The sequence below is a fragment of the Antedon bifida genome, chromosome 1, assembly GCF_963402885.1.
Source record: "Antedon bifida chromosome 1, ecAntBifi1.1, whole genome shotgun sequence".
NCBI classification, from domain to species: Eukaryota; Metazoa; Echinodermata; class Crinoidea; order Comatulida; family Antedonidae; genus Antedon; species Antedon bifida.
This window is the reverse complement of record NC_136226.1, coordinates 28,230,009-28,252,325: the sequence shown is the minus strand read 5'-3', so window position 1 is coordinate 28,252,325 and position 22,317 is coordinate 28,230,009. Positions and strand designations below refer to the sequence as shown.

Below are 22,317 nucleotides of genomic sequence, written 5' to 3'. Positions count from 1 at the left end.
TAGTCTGGAGAGTAGGCTACACACACTCTCTAGATTTTAGTAGTCTGGAGAGTAAGCTACACACTCTCTAGATTTTAGTAGTCTAGGGAGTAGGCTACACACTCTCTCTAGATTTTAGTAGTCTAGGGAGTAGGCTACACACTCTCTCTAGATTTCAGTAGTCTGGAGAGTAGGCTACACACTCTCTCTAGATTTCAGTAGTCTGGAGAGTAGGCTACACACTCTCTCTAGATTTCAGTAGTCTGGAGAGTAGGCTACACACTCTCTCTAGATTTCAGTAGTCTAGGGAGTAGGCTACACACTCTCTCTAGATTTCAGTAGTCTGGAGAGTAGGCTACACACTCTCTCTAGATTTCAGTAGTCTGGAGAGTAGGCTACACACTCTCTCTAGATTTCAGTAATCTGGAGAGTAGGCTACACACTCTCTCTAGATTTCAGTAGTCTGGAGAGTAGGCTACACACTCTCTCTAGATTTCAGTAGTCTGGAGAGTAGGCTACACACTCTCTCTAGATTTCAGTAGTCTGGAGAGTAGGCTACACACTCTCTGTAGATTTCAGTAGTCTGGAGAGTAGGCTACACACTCTCTCTAGATTTCAGTAGTCTGGAGAGTAGGCTACACACTCTCTCTAGATTTCAGTAGTCTATATTTGATTTATTCAATATTTCATTCTATCAAATTTTATTAGAATTATGTACTTCTTTAAGGTAACACTTACAAAGATGCTATTGTATACACTTCAATAGAAATTACGATGGACGTTAAATTTTTCTGATAAATAAACAGTAACAAATATAAACAGTGAGGTACTATGTATATATTATACTCTTTGGTTCAACCACCTTTTGTTGTAAGATTACATCTATAGAGCTTTATATTTATAATGCTGATGGTGCTCTAAAGATTGTTATATCTACGATATTGATCGCTAAAATAGATAACTATTCAAGGACTGAAAAATTAAAATTAACACTCTTTGTTGGTAATAAACAGTGCTACTTTTATTTACTTTTAATAGTGAAAATGTTATTTGATACAAATTTAAGGGTTTGAATTAAGTACTCAAAGTGCTAAAATGACATCTCTGTACGAACTACTTTTTGACAAACTATTATTATTTTTAATAGTGTTCTGCTTTATGAATTTATTATATTTTTTTAAAAAGAGAAAATCAACCACATAGGGAAAACACTATTACGGTAAAATAAGACAAAATATGAAAGGTCGACAAAGACATTTTATCTTAGTTCGCTAGTATAGTGTTTGTATCGTTCCCGTTTTTTAAATGTTGAGGGCCTCATGCATGTCAGCCCCGGCTGTTTTGAGTCACCCTGATTAAACAAAGTTTAATAAATAAATAAATAAATAGTAACAAAATATATTTTAGGTTATAAATATTAAAAATCTCCCCACTTTAAATTACTTTTTAGTACAAAAATTAAAATTTAAAATGAAGACTCAAACACGAAATGCCAAAGTTCAATTTGCGGCTCAAAATATTGTATCCACGTTTTAAAACCGAGTCAACGTAATATGAATATGTTCATATGGTCTTATCATTAATATGTATGATGCAGATCTCAGGAGGATACAAATAATACATATACCATTAGCATTGGATATTTCTTTCTGCTACAGTAACTCCTACTTAAGTGGAAAGATGAAGTGTGCATTACATTAAAGATTTATCAGAAAAAACATTTTTAAATATCACGCAACCTATGAAACGTATATTTATGAAAGACCACTCAGGTACTGTAAAAATAAAATTTACATAAGTATTAAATTAAGTAGAATTGTGTCTATGTTTAAAATGCACAAACAATGGGTTGTTGTTTTTATTTTTTTCTGTGCACACCCAAATAACATTTACATTTACAGAACAAACTTACACTAGTAAATAAAAAGTGTGCAGAAGGAGGCCAAAATAAGTTTGGAGACAAACTGTAAGGTTAGGAACTCTACAACCATTCTATAAGTGAAGAGTTTATGTTGAACATATTATATAAAGGCAATATTAAGGGGACACTATCAGAATCCAACAAAGTGTCCGCTAGGTACAGTATGTCCCTTGGATAGCTGTAGTGTTACAACATGTTGTCCCTTGTTTGTTTCACACGACAGGACTTAAAGGGGGTGTCTATAAAGGAAAAGTCATACAGTATGTGTGATATTGTACCGTATATCCTTTGGTATAATCCCACCCCCTAGAACACAAAATTAGGACTATACCCAGAGAAACCATGATTCAGGAAAAAAATGATTGGTAAAAGTTTGTTTATTTTATTTCCAAACCAGCAAATAAATAAAAAAAAAAACAAATCTGAAAAACCTACATCCAGATCAAAAGTTAATACTGGGACTATACCCGGGAATCAGACATTTAAAGTAGGAGGTGGGATTAGATCCGAATTGGGATTATACCTGAGAATATACAGTATTCATTTATTTTATTATATCAATCCATCGTGTGGGCGATAATAATTTTTAGTAAACAAACTTTTGAAAGATTGGTGTATTAAAGTATATACTGTTGCAGATAGATGTTCGTAATTCATTTCCTTCCAGGACGTAAAGGGTAATAAAGGAAATGACAACGGAAATAGCCGTTAAAACAATCATACATAGTTTCCACAATCATTTAAAACACTATGATAAGATGGTCAGAAAGGTTATACTAACATCTGTGTAGCAACAATTTCATTATTATATAACTGTTATGTTGTCATGATTTTTTCTTAAAGATAAAGTTTATCACAGTAAAACTCCTATTAAGGAGACACTTTTGGGACCCTTAATGGGGTTGGCCTTGTGTTAAAACATATACAGTTATTGTTGTTTGTACGTCCACAGAAAAGTGTCCTTTTAATAATTAGTGTCCTCTGAATAGGTGTTCCAAAGGAGGGGTTCTAATGTATACCTGAAAAGCAGTAAAAATTAAGAACTTTTTCTGCCAAATATTAAAAATTTGATTTAATAATTAATTTATATCAATGTCAGTATCTCATTTTAAAAATCTATGCATTTAATATGTCTATTAATATCTAAAGTAAACTAACAAATTGGTCTATATATACTATACTTGTAAACAATTGAATCATTTGGTTTTAGTTTCATTGTAAATAAATTTCCCAAATATTTCCCGTGGAAAGAACTTCAATAAACTTAGCTAATAATACTTCAACAATAAATAGTAAGTAACAACAATAAATTGTGCTTTAGGTTTATGCTCATATTGTAGCTAGGTCATCATTTTTGTAATTTGTTATATCCTTCATAAAAAAAATCTATATATTGTTAAACTGTATGACAAAAATATCAACATCATAAAAAAACATCATTCAATCTACAGTTAACCAAATGTGGTCAATATGTTCATTAAAAACTGATATACTCTCTCACTAAAAAAATATTTTGTAATTAGTAAAAATAGTAGTTTTGAAAAATAATAAATTAAATCTATCTGTAAGTGGCGATAACTCGCTGTTGGTATGAAGAATTGAAATAAATAAAATAAATAAATATTTATCTATTATTATAAAACAATAAGAAAATATCAAATAATACACTTATTAATAATTTATGCGGATTTCATTGATTCGTATACGTTACCTGTTGTGCACTGCGGAGTTCCTCTTTTACACGTTCAAAAGCATGGTTCTTGGCATCCATTACCGACGCGGCGCTACCTAATCTTTGGCGAAAGCGATTTTCCATTTCATAATTTTCATAATCTTGATCACTGAAATCATATGGTAGAATTTCATAATAATTTTGTAAAGACTAAACAATTGTTATAATATTGAAAATGAAACTTTTCTTATCTTACAACTCAAAAGAAGATTTACAAATAAGGTATGTATGCTTATCAATACAGTCACAAGAGTTTCACCAAGCGCTATGGTTGAGACATTCGATTGGTTCCCATTTGGACGCAACGCAACGATGAAGATAAAAATAACTTTGTGTTTCTCAAGTGTGAACCGACAATATACAGAAGCACACAGTAGTGTTAACATAAAAGTGTTGTCAATTGTGACAATCTACAGAAAAGCAAATCAGTTTGCTTTCAAAACTATCAAACTATAATGTGATGTGCCCATATGGACATGATGTGCCCATATGGACATGATGTGCCCATATAACTACCATATTTGGGCACAACACACTTTTTGTCAAACTAGTTTGGTAGTGTAGACACAAAGAGAAATCGTACAGTGCATCTTTAAACAATATTTCTTTTATTCATGTTAAAATAATAATACCTTTCTGTTTTCTCTTGTTCTTCCGTTGTGTCGTTACAGTTTTTATCTACATATGACTCATCTGTAATGTTTTTCACCGTTGTAATCGAGTCACTATGACTATTTGAAAATGAAGCCTGGAGTTGAAGCACAACTGGTGACGTGTCCACCATGGTGATAAAACTATTGACAACCAGCAAGGTTGAAACCTGCAACTATGTCTTCATTCACCTATAAAATATAACAAACCGATAATAAAAATGATGCGAACTATTTATAATGCTTTCGCTTTACAATTGGGGAGCCAAGCCAAGAATAACAATCAAACTATGTGATATTAGGACATTTTGTGCGCGAATATAGGGGCATGTGTCCTCGCTCCCCACCTCGACACAGGTTTGATGGTTTCTAGGTCCAGACGATGACACATTGATTGACTTGACCTAGATCATCCCAAATCAAAAGCTTCCTATTTTAATGGTATGTAGGAAACATAGATTCAAAATTATTTCATTGCTTAAATTTCTTAAGCTTCATTGCATCACTCCTTATGTTTTATTGTTTTTGGGGAAACTTTAAATGTTGCTCAGTATAAAAAGTTCAGTTTGATAGTGGATATAGAGTATATGATAATCCTCTTTATTTTATCACTGAAAAGATTCAATGCAATAAATTGCATTTTGATACTGAGCTAACCCTCAAAACTGAGAAAACTATCTTGGCCAAAGCAGTAACAAAGCACAAGTTTAAATGTCAAGCTAATCAATGGAAAATAACAGCTATGATTACAATTACACGCTTCAATCGCTCCTTGTTGATGTGTGATAGGCCTATGCCAGTTTATCCAGGTAAGTAGCAAACTAATCTCACTCTGGCAACTGCTATCTTTATTCTGAATATGTAGTAACATGATTGAAAACTCCATATTGGAAAAAAAAAAAGAAGCAAAATTACATTCATTTTGAAGTAAGTTCACATGGTATCCACTCATGATTATATAAATTTCCATTTTGTATACAAATAACCCTGACATTACACCAATTAAGTCTCCTTTGGTCTAATACATAGCTGAAGGCAACGATTGTATAGCAAGTTGTGCAATTTCAGGATATGCGGTATTACATTTACTGTTTACAACATTAAGTTCTGTTTTATTGATAAACATCAAATGCCATAGTTGTTCCTAGAATAAGGCTAAAGCTATTGACCACATGTACAACACAAAGTTGAAGTAAATAAACGTAAACATTTTTGTTATGGTTGTTACATAATACTTTGTATTTCTTTAAAAAAATATAAACAAATCAGGCACAGTTATATTTATAATATGTACCATATGGATATAAATGAAATAAAAGTTGAATTGAATTTAGTTGAAAACGCAAGGAAAATGCACATTTTCACATGCTCATCTCATGGAATGCGCATGCATAATTTCATAGTTATTTTGGCGACGATTCAGTACATGGATTACGAATATGTAATGAGTAATTTATTTATTTATTTTGGTATATATAAACAACATACAAAACAGCAGCACTTTAAGTCTGACAATGTTTGTTTAACAAACATATATAAGAAACACATACAATATTGTAAGTTAAGAAAGTTAACACTCATACAAAAATAAACCATGTTGTATTTTAACTTCATATCTAATTCTAAAAAATTATTTTTTCCTTTGGTTTTTGTCAATTTTTAAAGTTTTAAAACTAAAATACCACACGAAGATAAAACTAATAAGTGAAAACCTGATTAACTGACACACCATATTTTGTACAAGACACTTTCAGTAGAGAAGAAAGAAAGAACTCAAATATCGTAATGATTTAAAAGAATAGACAAATCACGAGAGGAACCAAGAGACAGTTTAATATCTGATTGAGGTTGATAAGGACCACCATTGTGGCCACATTGAGTTCAGACCAGCAAGTTACTGTGAACAATATGGAGTAAAAATATATATAAAAGATGGGCCCAAGTCCTGAATCCAAAAAGCTTCTCCAGCACCTTCAATTATTGTATGAAACACTGACCCAAGTCCAATTCCCTTATCATTGCACACTCTCTCAAACCAGATCTTCTCAGATGGTTGCCAATCAAATAACGCAACCAACCGGGCCCAACGTTGCTTAACTTTGATGATATGATGAGTAGGCCTACCAGTGTTTCAATGCAGCATAGTATAACACTCAACAATTTTACAGATAATATGTCGACTCAGTGATGTAGCCTCAAGAAATAAAGTAGTGCAGGATTTGCAAGAAATGGGAACAATCGCTATTCAAGCCACTGGGTTGTCAAAGGCCTCTGTGAAAAAGTGGTCAGGTTGAAAACATACCAACTATACTGGTGGCTACGGCCCTGCGACTAGATCCTTCATTACTTTTAGTTAAGTGCCAGTTACAGCTTCACTTTAGGTTTGTTGAAAAATAAAACAATCCAATATACTACATATATCCTGGTACAGTAAACAATGGTTGACACAATTAGTGATACTGTATAACCTAGAAAATACTACACAAATGTCAAGCTTATGCCATGGATTATATTGATTTATGTACACATTGTTATGTGCTTATTTATAGTGACAATTAGGTGCTTTATCAGTTGGTAGACTTTACACTCTTTATAGTCTTACATGTTGATATCAATAAATGGGTCTAGTTTTTTCAATTACGAAAATATAGAAAATGTATCCAACCAATGGCCACATATTATTCACCATTTTAAAATTCAAAAACTCCAAAGTGAATACAACTTAAGTAAAATTGTAATTCTGTCTAATTGACTTAAGTGAAATAGTATGATTATTGAATTATAGACACCATTGATGATACCATTGTAATACATGTTTGTATTAATATAAAAAGTTTAGTTTTGTTATTAGACATTATACTAAGTTGAATAACATTTTCAAATACCACAGTATTATACTGTAGTTACTGCAGTAACTAGATTCTGTTTCAACCTGTTTATGTACAAAATATTTAACAATAAAATATACCAAGATTTTTAAATATACAGATTCAGCACTTACTCAAAACTTCGTAATTATATAGATGGCAATCTATCAATCATGGTTAACCAAAAGTAATTATCTTTTTTTCTTAGATATCCAAGATCAATATTGTACTTAAATATACCCTGAAATATTTACATTATTCTTATTAACTAAAAACAAAAAGAAAAATCTAATAACAAATCAAATTTAATACAACGACATAGACAGTTAAATTATAATACTATCGACATCCAACACATCAAGGGAAACTCCTATTAACGTTTGTGTTTAGTCCCGAATTGTCCCTTTAATAAGGGGTCTTGTATATCATAATCAATGTATAAACAAAACTACTAAAATACTTACTGAAGTTAACAACAGTTACCAATGGTCACAACTATAGCGACTTTTACTAAGCTTCCTAACGCAGCTGCAATGTACGAAAGGAAGTGAACAAGTTTCCTAAGATTGTAATACCAACGAAGGTCAAATGTCAAGGTATATGAAACAAGAAAAAGCAGTTTATTAATTCCCAGAATTTAAAAATATGATGCAATATTAACTTTGTATAAAGTAGGCCTACTATCTAGATAAAAAATTGAAAAAAATTACATAAACCATATCTTGTATATCAAATAAATTTAAAACTGTTAAAATGTATGAATCAAAATATGGGGGAATTTTTTGTTAAAAGCTGGCCATTTATTAGTACCATTGAATATTCAATTAACCTGTGCTTAGGACGAAATAACCAACAGCACATCACAAAATAAACCAATCAAATGGTAAGGATTATTTACGTTTGTTAACAACTACAGTACATAGTTATACTACAAAGTAAAACCGATTAAATACTGTAAATAAGATCTACTGTGTGCAATTGCCATCTTTGCATTTCTGTGGAGGCAAAAAGGGCAAAACCCTATAATATATAAAATATATTACTGTTCAAAAGAATAGAGGATTGTCCTGTAAAGCATAATGTGTCATTGTACATGTTGAATAACACTTATCAAACAAGAACGAAGATTATTTGTTATTATCTGGTCATTATTATAGTAATTGTAAAGATTCAAATTGTTCACACGGTTATTTAAAAATTTCAATAGAAATAAATTAAACACAATAATTTAGCTGTTTAACTTTTCAATACATTTTATCTATTTTATTCCTTTCAGTTTCAACAAAACATTAACAAAACAAGGAATTCAGAAGTTGCGATCTCTGCCCGGGGTAAAAAGTGAAAAAGGATCCGGAATCATGATAAACAATCTTTCAAATGTTCATTGGGTCTATATACACGTACCTTTCGCAGTGGGCACGCAAAATTATGAGCGTACGTGGGAATTTATGAAATACTTAAAATGGTCTGAACCATGCTCTAATTTATTTAGTCAAAAATTTATTTTAAAAATTGTAAATGAATGTTTATGTTTTTTTTTTTCAATTCTTGTAAGCTGATGACCTGAAATACTTTCTAAAACAAATTTGTTAATATCATTATCAAATCTTTTATCTAGGCTAATACAGAATGGGTTATTAGTTATACTGATTATACAGAAGTACCCTATCCTATTGCCAGCAGTGGAATACAAGTTTAAACCAACTACTGATTTATAACCTTGGTGTTGAAGATTGGAAAACCATAAACATTCACTCAACCACAGGAAATTACAAACATAAACAACAATGACAAACACATGTAAAATATTATATTACCTTTAATTGCAGTACATAGCACATTATTTACTGAACTTGTTGTTGAAATTTGACTAATTGTGGTCTGCAACTTGCAAGTTTGTGATGTAAATCTCATAACCTTGGACATTCTAGGGGTCAAACTCAATGGTCATCTCATTGGTCAAGGAGTTTTATCAGTGTTAAAGGCTTTATCAAAGCCTTGTACCACAGTGGGCTATTTGGTATGCTTTATTGGGCTATTTAACTTTGATAGATATGATGATATGGTACAATAATGAAAGGAATTTGACTAACATGGTGAGAAGATATGGGTCCAAGACCTGTTACCATCTGAAAACCACAGCGGAAGGGTCCTGACATGCAGATCGACCAGCATAGACTGGAGACTAATTGTGGTTGTGTTCAAAGAGGGCTTAATCCAGATCTCTTCCGTTTGCAGTTAAAAGGCCAGTAAACATAAATTTAAGGATCATTTAAAAATTATATTACTGCATTTAATTTGTAAAACATCTGCAAAACAATGGTATTGTGCAACCTACAGTATGTAAACAACATCACTTGAGTGAAACTTCAGCTGTGATTTTTACCTACTTTCAAAAAGGTTTGATACCATGTACTCAAAACAATGCATTAACGTTAGGGTTATTTAATCAATCACGACGTCATGGACCCGTCGAAGGGTAGCTTGTCGTGGCTGTAGTCTACCAATATGGTTGGTAAGGTTTCAACCTGACCACTTTTCATAGAGGCCTTTGACAAGCCTGTGGCTTGAACAGAGTTTGTTCTCCTTTCGTGCGATCATCGAACCACTTTATTTCTCGTGGTTACAGCACTGCTTGTGATTGGTTAACTCACTTGCATCCCACCTCGTCATTGTGTTGCGATCATTATATGCATGTTAATAAAAAATCCAAATGAACATTTCTTATTAAAGCTGAAATTAAATGTGTTTTGTGAATCTCTCTACTTAACTGCATTTTTAGCGAAATGCTTTGTTAAACCACTATACGCGGTATATCACTATATCACTTTATGGTATTACTTGACATTGGTCCTATTTCTACTACCAATGAAAATACAATTTATTCACACACTATTTAACTTTATTTTCTTTGCGTTAGAAACAATTAGACCCTCGATATTGACAATTTACCAGCAATTTCCTCATACTATCCAAGATTAAAAATTACCTTGTTGAAAATAAAGCAAGCATTCTCCACAAGGCCAAAACTGTTATCATTTCAATTTTCTTCTCATTACAGAAATTTACAGCTTCAAGGTAAAAGTTGAGAATCAACATTTAAATTGTCTGACATTTTGATTAAAAGAATAAATTTAGTTATATTTGAACAACTTGATAAGAATTGGTAATAGAATAATAATTTAATACTGCTTTGAAATTTACTGGGGTTATCATGTCATAGGTCAAGTCCCTGAATGTCAGTCATGATTGACTGCATGTGCAACAGAGATTGATACACATTCATCGTCAAATACAGTTGAAAGTTAATGAAAAATAAACACCATCTTAATTTTTTTTAATGTAATATCAGTATATCAGTTGTGATTAATTGTACACATTCAATTTCATTCTGATTTCTTTCTTTCATTTTATTTGCAAACATTAATTTACTATGTTGTTGTTTGTGACAGTTGAAATGTTTATCTTTTTTTCCAGAATAGAAATTACACAAGAATGACCACGGACAGATTTAAAGTGGAGAGAATTTGTTCATGGGCCAATGTCTATTATGATATTAAGACAGAAGGTGACAATGCCAAAAAAAAAAATTAAATTTTCTGTAATAAATTCAATAGACAAATAAAGTAAATTACTCATACTCTATCTTATTGTATAGAATATTCACAAGATGGTATCTCCAAAGAGGTTACAATATTATTTTATTTTACAGATGGCCACTGAGACTGGAAGGAAATTGTTCATGAAGTCAATGCCCATGATAAGGCCCAGAAGAAAATTAAGGAAATACAATTTTGACATAAGAAAAATAAACTATTGTAAAATATGCACAAGATGAAAACAAGAGATATACAGTAGCATTTTTATGTGATTTTAAAGATGTACTGTCTTCCATAAAAAACGAAAAATAAAATCACACTTTGAATAGGCCATTTTGTAGTTTTAACAAAGTTAATCACTTCTGTAGAAAAACATAATGAAAAAAATAATATTTTCACTTATAAAATGAAAAAATAAGTAATTAAATGCAACCAAAAACCAATGGGTAAATTTTTTTTTTTTCAATCACATTTTTGGTGAATAACTATGTGACATTAAAATGGCATAGTCAACAAAAAACAACAAGAAAGTAATTGAAAAATTATTTTTCAGGATATTTTTAAAGGCAAAAATACAAAAGGGATAGTGTTCTATTTTTTCCATACATTATTATTTATAGTACACTTTTTATTGTTACAGAATCTATCAAAACTCTACAGACTATAGAATGTTGTCATTTCTGTTTACCAGCCATTAGCATTCCAGTAGCGTAATACACTTGCCAATCGCTCCACTAATAGGCACCCCCGGGGGAATTCCTGCTAGGACTATGATCATTTAATATGCAACAATATCATACATTAGCATAACATTCCTTGTATTTCAAATTATCATAGGAACGACAATAACCAACTTTCTCTTTGCTAAATGCCACAGTTAATTTATTCAAACTATTGAAATGGAATATAAATATAAAACTGTCTTTGTCAAACAAACTTAATAATTTAATACATTTTATTATAATATCAACTTTTATTTTTCAAATTAAATGCATATAAATAATTACTTATTATAACATGTATGTAAAATATCAGACTTTTATTTAAATACCGTATTTTGGAAGAATGGTTATTTTCTTTTAAGTTTTATTTAAGTTTTTAAAAATCGCAATTGGTTCAGGTCTTCATCATCATCATCAAATAACTTTTTTTCCCCAATTGTTTGCAATCTTTTTATAAAACCAGTTTTAAAGTTTCCTCTCTTCTTAAGGAATTTTTCAACAGAAACTATATATTACAATATAAGAACCAAATAATATAAAAATGGTTGTTAATTAAAAATATTATTAAAAAATATATTATTATTTTGGTCAGAATGTTTTCACTGTATTGCTATAGATCATATCTGGTCTTTTAGCAAAATTTGGATAAAAACTGTGACCTCTATGCTGTTCACAAACAAACAAATACACAGGGGTGAAAACATAATAACCGCCCAGGAGACTGGAAGGTAAACTAGGACATCTCAACTAGACAGAGGCAAAAACTTTAACATTATTTAAAGCTAATGTACTATGTAAATGATACCAAGCAAGCAAACTTTGTGTTGAATTATATAGACAGATGCAGAAGGTCAATTTCTATGCTCATTCAAAGACATAATTCATCTGACTAATTCATATTTATAGTTCTATTTTATGCACTGCTTCATATACTGTAGACTTGCCCTAATAAGTCTGTTTTTTATTGTCTTATAGTTATACAGTAGTCCATCGTCAATTTTTGTCTGAAAAGCTCAAGAATTATAAGTATGAAACGTCTTGTGTGTCAAAATATTATCTTTTTTGACAATAAATCTAAACACATCCAAGAACATAGACTACATATACAAATAATAAAAGAACACATTTTTATTGGAGATCAATGAAAGATTTCATATTTTAAACAAAGAAATCAATATTTCAATGTATTAGTTTGGCGTAATGGGAATGGAACAAGGACTAGCGTGTGAGAGGCATGGGTTCGAGACATGCTGTTTGTGTGCCATATTGCCTTTGCTCGCATTACATCGTCCTTCGAACGCTGTTTGTTTGAACAGTACAATTAAGAACAATAATCGAAAAGAGTAAAAGAATAATGGTCCAGTCTCAGCTCCTCCCGGACAACAGTCTTGTACTGAAGAGCTTACCCAGTATAAAAAGAAATAAAAATTTACTAAGTTTTAAATGATTACTTAAACTTTGTAAGGTTAAAAAAAAAATCCCAAGCATAAAAATGTTTAAAATAGGTGGCAAAAAATGATATAAATTCTTCGCGTCAGTAAGTATATTTTAAAAATTCAATTACTTTAGTTCAGTAGCATTTGTATCGGTACATTTCTAATTTTATTATTCAATTAAATAAAGTAGCTCAAATGGAAAGATCAATACATATTAAATTCTATTAAAAGGGTTGATATTACATATTGCGTACTTCCCTTCTCTCGATTTAGGAAATTGCTATTGCTTGGTTATTATTCTCATTGCAAACATGAAACTATAAAGATTTTAGAGAGGGAACCTTTATTAGGGTTATACAAGGTTTGAACTTAGTACCCAGTAAATAATAGGGCCAATGACCTCAACAAGACCATTATTTAACATTTGATCTGAAAGATATGACTGGTAATATAACACTGTACTTTGCTACCAGAATTGGGCTAGCCCTGTAAACATACTGTCCAAGCAGTGAAGATCTCCATTGGAGGATCCAGTATTTTATAATAGGGGTCTAAGGGTCTGAATATTTTAAAATTTAGTTTAGTATACCTGCCAACTTTTTCAGTGTCCAACGCATGAGACATTATATTAAAATTGTATATAGTGCCCTCTATGTTATTTTAACTCAAAATAATCGCGAAATACATCCTCTATGTTTAATTTTTCAACGAATTGAGTTGACTTTCCTGTACTACATCAGCCATAAAATACAAACATAGGCCTAGGCTAATAAATTATGATCGAATTAATTAAATGATGTGCAGTCCTAGGCAATTTTTTCTTCAAAATAAGCAAGTTAAATTTCAAAATAAAGTTTTTTGGAATATATTTATGGATTAACCTCAATATCATTTGGTTTTTAATTTTTGTTTTAGGCCTTTTAGTCTTCCAATTCTGGTTTGCCAAGACTTCTTTCTCCCAATGTCATGTTCAGGAAGACATCTCATTTATTGAATGCTATGCTCCATGAATTTTTCACCATCTGTATAATTTAACATGACTGGGTACTAATTGTACAAAGCACAATTAGTTGAACTTTTCCACCAGAATTAGGTTATCCCTCTTCTAAGCAACAATACATTTAGGTATAATTCAACCATGACTCATTTCAACACCTGATTGACTTTTGTGTGAAATTACCTATGAACAGGCACTTTCTCATGTGGAAAGTTTGACAAGGGGTAGGTGATTGACATCATATCAAAACTCCTAATACGGTCATTGAAAAACACCCATATACAAACAAATGCGTCAAAGATCATATACTAAAGGTATTAGTGCACAATAGATCTAGGATTTTATATTGAATTGTTTGTATATGTCAAAAACATCTGACATTTATCACATGTTTAATAAAATAATATAATAATAATAAATAACTTTAATACTCCCATGTTAATCGTTTTAAAAGTTCAAATTTTTAATTCTGTGAACGAACATTTTACAATTTTTCAGAAAATTTAAATCTAGTTGTTTTCTCCTACTGTGCTGACATAAGTCATTTATTGTCAAACTATTTACAGTACCTGAAATCAAATATCGGGTTGCTAATGACGACTTGAAATAAAAAAATGGCAAACATTGGATAAAAATAACAAACACATTTAATTTTGTTATAGACAACATAGGAAAGCAGTGTGACCAGGGAAGAGTAATTTTACTATTCAATGGTTTTACAATAAACAACCTATTCTATGTTAAAAAAACAACACAAGAACGCTGAACTACTTTATTAAGCAGTTTTATGGAAATCGTTCTTTTTCTTCTGCATCCGTTTCTCTTTGGAATGCGTTCCTATTGACATCCGTCAGGCAACTTCCACCAGTGTCTTCAAATCTCTCCTCAAAACCTACCTTTTGAATTTTTAATTTTTCTGTCTTTGTAAAGCACATTGAGGCTTTCAGCATAATGCACTCTATCAAGTACCAGTTATTATTATTATTATTATATTAGATAATTTAAATAAAATCATAGATATCATCATCATGATTATTTTCCCACTCGCATTTTGTCAACAAACAATGCCCACTACATGTCGGAGTTTGGCCGCATATTATTTCCTAGCACAATGTTTACAAAAAGCAGAAGCATGCAATAATATACAGTACTTCCAACCATTGAAATGGAGAAAATAATACACATCACATGACACAAATCAACCAATCAAATGACACATAGGTTTTTAACAAAAAGTATAACCAGATTATATATCAAATATACTGTACCGTTGACCTCAACTATTATTATGAACCCAAAAGATTAGGAACTATTGGTACCAGGTGATAATGCCATATGATAAGATGCAATATTTGATCAGGACACACTTTGATAGCGGAAATATGCCAGTATAATACTGCGCTAACTCAAAACTGTCATAAGGACCATCTCTATTTAATCAACCATTTTTTCATTCATTTTTCAGGTTAAAATTACCAATATTTAAACTTTAAATTTCTTTGGTTTGGTTTTAAATTACTTATTTAGATTTATGTCTTTCAACCCTGTTGATGGTGTCTTATCACTAAGCATGGTTCCCACTAGAACGCAGCGCAGTGACGTATCAACAAGTGGGAACCGATGACAAAACAGTGCTGCAAACATTGCTACGTACGGGAAATCAAATCAGTGCAAGAACACTGGTTTATAGTACTTGGGTGGGGTGAACCAGGTCAAAATCTACAGTATCTAACGAGGATTGATTTCACGCAGGGGGGGGGGGGGGAGGAATGAGGGGCGTGTAGGTTGGCGTTGGCAAAAACAATTATGGGAAGGGCATTTTCTTATGTTGCGTAGGTTGCGTTGCGTTGTTAGTGGGAATCAGGCTTTATAGTGATTTAAAATAAAACGCTGAGTTTTAACCTCTGTTGGGGTGGCTTTTTCTCATTCTCATAGATTTCTTCATCTTAATCGTTTTAAATTATTTTTTAGTATGTCACTGGGTGGTTTAGAATGTGTTTATACGAAAATTATTATCTATTTCTTATCTTATAAATTTATTTTTAATGGAATGTTTGCTATCATATTTCAACAGAAATCATTGATTTTTCCTGTTAATAGTATGCTATTCGTTATTATAGCCGGGCGCACAGATTTTGCTGGGTGGAAGAGATTAATTATGGTTAGGTTCAGAACAGTATTAAGTGGTTAGGTTGATTATTTTAGTGATTAATTGTTATTTATGGGCCAAATCAAATTTTAAAAAGTGCTTAAGAAATGAGGTTTCAAAGTTAGTTTTGTAGGCATAAAATGCACATGAGGAAATCAGGAACTTAGAAAAAACAATTCCCCTGAAAAGGAACATACTACACATGATCTTCTGACAGTTCAAACATGAAAAGTAGAACACAATTCAAAGGGGAAGTACATTCAACAACCCTGTAAATACTTATTATTTGGCTTTCACAAACAGTCAACATTCGTTACAATGCTCTTTCAACCGACAGTAGTCACTCCATACTCGAACCACAATTCTTAAATCGTTCATGCATGAAATCAAAACAGAAGCTTTATATCAAATTGTTATCCAACCTGTCATCAAAAAGCCAATTTAAATACAATGAAAAAAGAATATAAACCAAAAATCCCACTCAATTAAATTGCTATATTTAGAGGAAAATTTATATTAAATTATAATAAAAGGGTTAGCTTTTATTTTTGCTATTGTCATGATGATACAGTAATTTTGTGCCAATGAGCATATTTGGGCTATTTTGTAAACCTATTACTTATACAGTTAAGATCTGTCTATTGGAAAATTTAATATTTAGTTGTACCCTTTCCACACCATAAACTTTTGTGGACAATTTGAAATAAAGACCCCACCAAATATTAAGAAAATGTCATTAATTTTCTAATGAATCAATTATTTTTAATTAACTAACTTACCTAAAACCTTAAAGATGTATTGTTCCCCAAAAACATGAAAAATGAAGATTAATTAAATCCGACTTTTAATATGTTATCTTGTAGTTTTAATAAAGTTAATCACTTCAGTAGAAAAAAAATGCTTTCACTTATAAAATGACAAAGTAAATGGTTAAATTGAACCAAAAACCCATTGGCTGGTAGCCAATTTGACCATTTTTTGTTATAAATTAGTTTTTCAGGTAAATACATTTTTTTTCGATCCAATTTTTGGTCAAAGTGGATAACTATTATGTTACATTAAAATGGCATATTCAACAAAAATTTTGTTAAGAATTATTTTTTCAGGGGGACAATACATCTTTAAGTAACAGCTATTTAGTGTGCAACACAACCATAGTAAATTTTCTGAAATCACAATTTTACCGTTATTTTCATTCCATTGTAAATATCTCCATAATTTGCAGCACAAAGGTCCCATTTCAATATTGACCAACTATCAACTTCGAAATAAGATATTTCGCGATCTATAGCGTCACGGTTGTCGCAGCAATGATTTAATTTCGATATTGATTAGGAGGTTAAAATCAATCAAATATAACCTCAATACAGTAGATGACACCTTTAGAATTTAATTTTGATTCTTACCACTACGGCATTCATAATTAAGTTGTGATGTTTAGAATTTGTTACAAAAATATTTCTTATTGATGACTATAGATAAATCGAATATTACAATACATTTTATACAAATTTAATTACTTAATTATTAAATAGATTCCTGTAATTTGATTGGACGATTGTGGGTCACATGATACAAATAAGTGCACTATTTCTATTCTCAATTTATCTCCGTATTTGTATTTTCGTCGGCAGAAGACCCAACGCAGCGAAAGTAGAAATTTAATCTTTCACCTCATGACATTATTTGTACCATCGCACTCATTAACATTCCTTATTTGTACAGTATACTATATTATTTTCTTATTAAATGAAATTAATCAACAAAATGCTGAATTGTGTATATCAAAACCAGGACAGCTATGATATACAGTATCTGTGAGCCCGGTTTAAACTTAGAAGCTCAGACTAGATTGAGGTTTGGACTTCCATGCACACTGATCTCTAGTTAGCAGTGATGGTGTATCCCCATACTCCGGTTTGGGTGCTAGCTTGGTGTTTTTGTCTTTTTGTTCTCTTCCTTTTGATTCCCACTCTTTCTCTTTATTGTCGATGACATAGAGACATCGTTTCAACATTTGCGCTATATCAATCTATCTATTATTATTATATTAAAGCTCCCTGGTCATTTCAATGTAATTTTCAATCACAGGCCAGAAAATCTAACTATTAAATATAAACATTAGTTCCTTGACCTTGTATTGGCATTTATTTATTTCAAATTTAAAAGAAAGGTTTAAGTTTAGTCTAAGGTCATACTAAAGTACTTTTACCAGAGCTCATTGTTTGTCTAATTTCTCAGTCTAATCTCCTTTTTGTTTAATTCTTATATTAGCATGTGTAAAGAATAAATAATATCATTCAACAAATTTGTTTGGTTTTAACACCAATTATGACACCTAAACTCAGGCGATACACTTATTTACTTACCAATTATTTATGTTATATATAATTGACATATCAAACTCATCGATTTCGAGAATCATACGTACGCATCATCCAACTTTCAAGATACAAAAAAATGAAAGAACTTTGTCTTGCCTTGACACATAATGATCGCTATACTATGCTTTCCCTCTCCAGTCAAGCTAATTGTCTTAGCAATATAGACTTTGTTGAGGGGAAGGCAAGAGAGGAGGAAATGAGAAGGAAGAGGGGAGGGGGGGCCGGGTGCAGGGTGGGAATTGTACTCAGATCATTCATCAACTTTAAAGTAGGGGCATAATAAAGCACTGGGGCAAACATTTTTTTTTCAATTCTTATCTTTGAATATCTACAGAATACCATGAACTATAAACCGACCACCCACAACTAGGCTATAGTAATAACACTAATAGTAGTAAACTCGTCGAAAGCAGTAGTCTCACCGGATCTCCCGTCTCAGCAGCGTACAGCAGATGCAATGTGATACCTGGATGGATCGTACGAGGTAAACAAAAAGTCACAGCAACCACCAGCTAAAAAGTGAAAAAGTACAGTACAGGAACTTAAACCATAATAATTCCAAAATAGAGATGTATAAACTTACCTGCACGTGATTACGATGAAGGAAGCTAGCAAACGATACCGATTAAATGAGATGACAATGTTTATCAGCAAGCAAATTAAAGAAATACTACTAGAGAACCGTGTTTACGTACTTTTGACATCAAACAACAACAAAACAAGTTAGCTCGAGCGAGCGATTCAACCGTAAAATGTTTATCGTGTAGAGGGCGCTACAACACATCTTTTAGAATACGATATACTAACCATGGAGGTATAAAACCATCCATGTTATAACTAAACTTTTAGGAAATCTAAAACTTTCACCGTTTTTAGTTTTCTTCTAGTATTGATTTATAAAGTACTAAGGAAATTTAACTTATTCTGGAGTTCTATACGTTTAAACTGTTTATCGCGTATAGGGCGCTCAACACAACATTTAGAATACGGTATTATAACTAAACTTTATTTTTAGGAAAAAAAACTTTCACCGTTTTCAGTTTTGCTCTAGTATTTATTTATAAATTGCTTTTCCCGTGAATAAAAACTATATTATTTTAAAAGTTTAATCTCCAGAGTCAATCATTTACAGCCATTTTTTTTATGCGACAACATTGTCTTCGGTAATTTTTGTTGTTATTAATTTGGTTTCAATTACATATTCACTTCAAATACCTAGCTAAGAAGGAGAGTTGAGATGCATCTCAACACTAGTCTGCATTTCTGAACCATAAAGCACTTTGTGCTTTGAATACGATCGCTTAAAAAACACGTTTCATTTTAAGTTTTTTTGATATTTTGTTTGTCCTTTATTTTGTTCATGTAGTGTTTGTTGTTTGTTTTTACCTTTTAAAACCACTTTGGTAATATCCATCTACAGACAGAGAAGCTTACTACACAGACTTTTCAAATTGATCTTAGATCTTAATTATTTCCAATTTGATCAAAGCGGTTTAAAACAAGGCCAACAGCCATAAGTCGCGTGCTAAAACGCATATTGATACCGGACCGACAGACAGACCGACAGACCGACCGACCGACCGACATAGTGAACTATAGAGTCGCTTCCACGCGACTAAAAATTCATAGATCAACATACAAGTTGGAAACTAATTGCATGACTTACTTTTTTTTCATAGTGCAACTTTATCAGGTAACTGGTTTTTTTTATTCGATCTAATTTTTGGTAAAAGTAAATAACTGTTATGTGACAATTATGAAAAACAAGACTAACAGAGAACTAAATACACAACAACATGTTATCATTTTTGAGAAAATGTCTTTCAATTTCGTGTTTTATTTTTAAATGTCATGTGTTGTTTAGGTTACCAACGTGAGCATTAATCCTTTTGTGTGTTTTCTTGGAAACTGCAAGAAACAAACACTTTTCTTAATTTGTGTTTTTGCTTTGTTCTGTGATTTAAATAATATGTTTATCTGATATTTATTCATATTTTATACAAATATATTTATAATGATCGGTAAATTAATTTTAATTTTTTTAAGTAAAACAATCTTCTAGAAAGAGGATACCTGTGAGTAAATGACGCAAAATATATAATTCATATTTGATTGTCCTAATGACACGTATGACGTCACAATTGTTGCGCGGAATAAAGTTTGTGTACGCAACTAATAAACTTCAGTATACAACAAGCGCTAGCTCCGACAACACGGTGAAGAGACATCATCACCTTACTTAGTTTTCCTGTGCATAGTTTCTTTCCAAAATATTTCGATTGAATTTATCAAACAGTATTAGTGTTATATTTACTATATATATCATAAAATAACGCATTATGCCTCTCTTATTTTGTGGTGCAACAATACGACTGCCTAAGTTTCCACGAATAAATAACAAAGGTAAGAATAGGATGATATTTCAAATTGAACAGTAAGGCAATAAACTTGGTAGATTCCAAGTAAAGTCATAATATGGATGCAGGCTTGGACATAAAATTGAATAATAAAATAACATTTTTAATATTAAAGAAAGTAGGAGTAATTATAATTAATAATATTTTGTAGTATTTAGAACAAAAATAATTAAATTAAAGATAGGCCTACACAACCCTACCACCTATATGGCTTATGCCTAGACACATATATTTTTAGATATCCGATTATATATATAACAAGTTTTGTTCATTTCATTTAATTACTAATTTAGGAATGATTGAAATATTAAAGAAGGTATTTTTATATAAGGAGTTTTCAATGAATTATTTGGAACGAAACTAGGCTCCTAGGAGGGAATTGTTTTGATATGTTACTATAGAGATTTAAATCTGCCTAGTTACTTTACTACGCGGACAAATTGCAGGTGCGCGCTGGAGCGGTAACGACACGATGATACCTGAAACAATTGTCATGGAATTCTGAAATTCTATTGGTTAAAATCGACGAATCGGAACGATTATAAGCAAACATGACATTTATGATTGGCGGAACCGTTTGAAACACATAACTTGTAGCCAATGATGATAGACGTAAAATATACATACACAGCCATAGTATACAGTATGTATATTTACGATATTAATAATAATGATAATAATAACAACAACATATTTGTTGTATATTTTTAGTCTCACCATTCCCAAAGAAAGATGGTGAATATGAATCAGTACAACATGTATTGGCCGCTCAAACAACTGAAGAAAAACGAAGACTGGATGTGAGTTTATCCGCACATAATGAATATTAATTATTATATTTTTAGGCCAGGCATTTAGGAAGGATGAGTGTGCGGCGCTGGAATAGCTATAGGGCTACCAAGGGTAGTGAAGCTAGCTAGCTGGCTTACACCGTAAGCCTAGTTTAGGCTATTGGAAGAGCATATTTCTATCATATCATTTAAATCTTTAACTTGTTTTGACTCATTACAATTTTCTTACATAGGAGATGTTTGGAGTTCCTCACGGTAACATTGAATCTTTTGCTGGTCTCACCTTTGCATCAGGTAAATCAAAATTCTTTTTACGGTATTTTGCCAATTTTGGACTAGGCCTACTCGCTAGCTAAGCTTAAGCTTAAAATAATATACGGTAATTCTTTTTCTGAAATGTTTAATAGCTACAGATACTGATTAATAACTGGACTCTTTATACATAACTAAATTCAACACACAGTGTATATTCTATTTATATTGTTGCTTTACTTGTTTAATTATTACAGTATCTAACTCCACAACAACCAACAAAAATGACAAAACGTCAGCAAGACCAAAACCTAAACGCCTTGGTAGTTGTAAAAACGTAGTTATTGTCAGAGAAAAGGGTGCTATCATTATTTCTCCAGTCAACTCATCAATTCAGATAGACAAATCAGCTGTAACGGAC

General features: G+C 31.4%; 1 protein-coding gene across 2 annotated transcripts in view; it reads right to left on the bottom strand.

Annotated features, from left to right (window-relative positions):
- The window catches only part of LOC144847824 (rab-3A-interacting protein-like), a 43,010-nt gene extending 23,864 nt beyond the window's left edge, over positions 1 to 19,146 (bottom strand). Inside the window, exons 1-3 of one of the 2 annotated variants that reach the window (XM_078704359.1) lie at positions 19,020 to 19,146; positions 4,265 to 4,474; positions 3,612 to 3,741 (exon numbers count right to left, since the gene is read on the bottom strand). In XM_078704359.1, the coding sequence (XP_078560485.1) occupies positions 3,612 to 3,741; positions 4,265 to 4,416 (282 nt within the window). In that variant the 5' untranslated portion in view covers positions 4,417 to 4,474; positions 19,020 to 19,146. Of the gene's footprint in view, positions 1 to 3,611; positions 3,742 to 4,264; positions 4,475 to 7,613; positions 7,653 to 19,019 lie in introns of those variants that run through there. The other variant, XM_078704367.1, reaches the window with a different exon arrangement.
- Between the last annotated feature and the right edge of the window lie 3,171 nt (positions 19,147 to 22,317).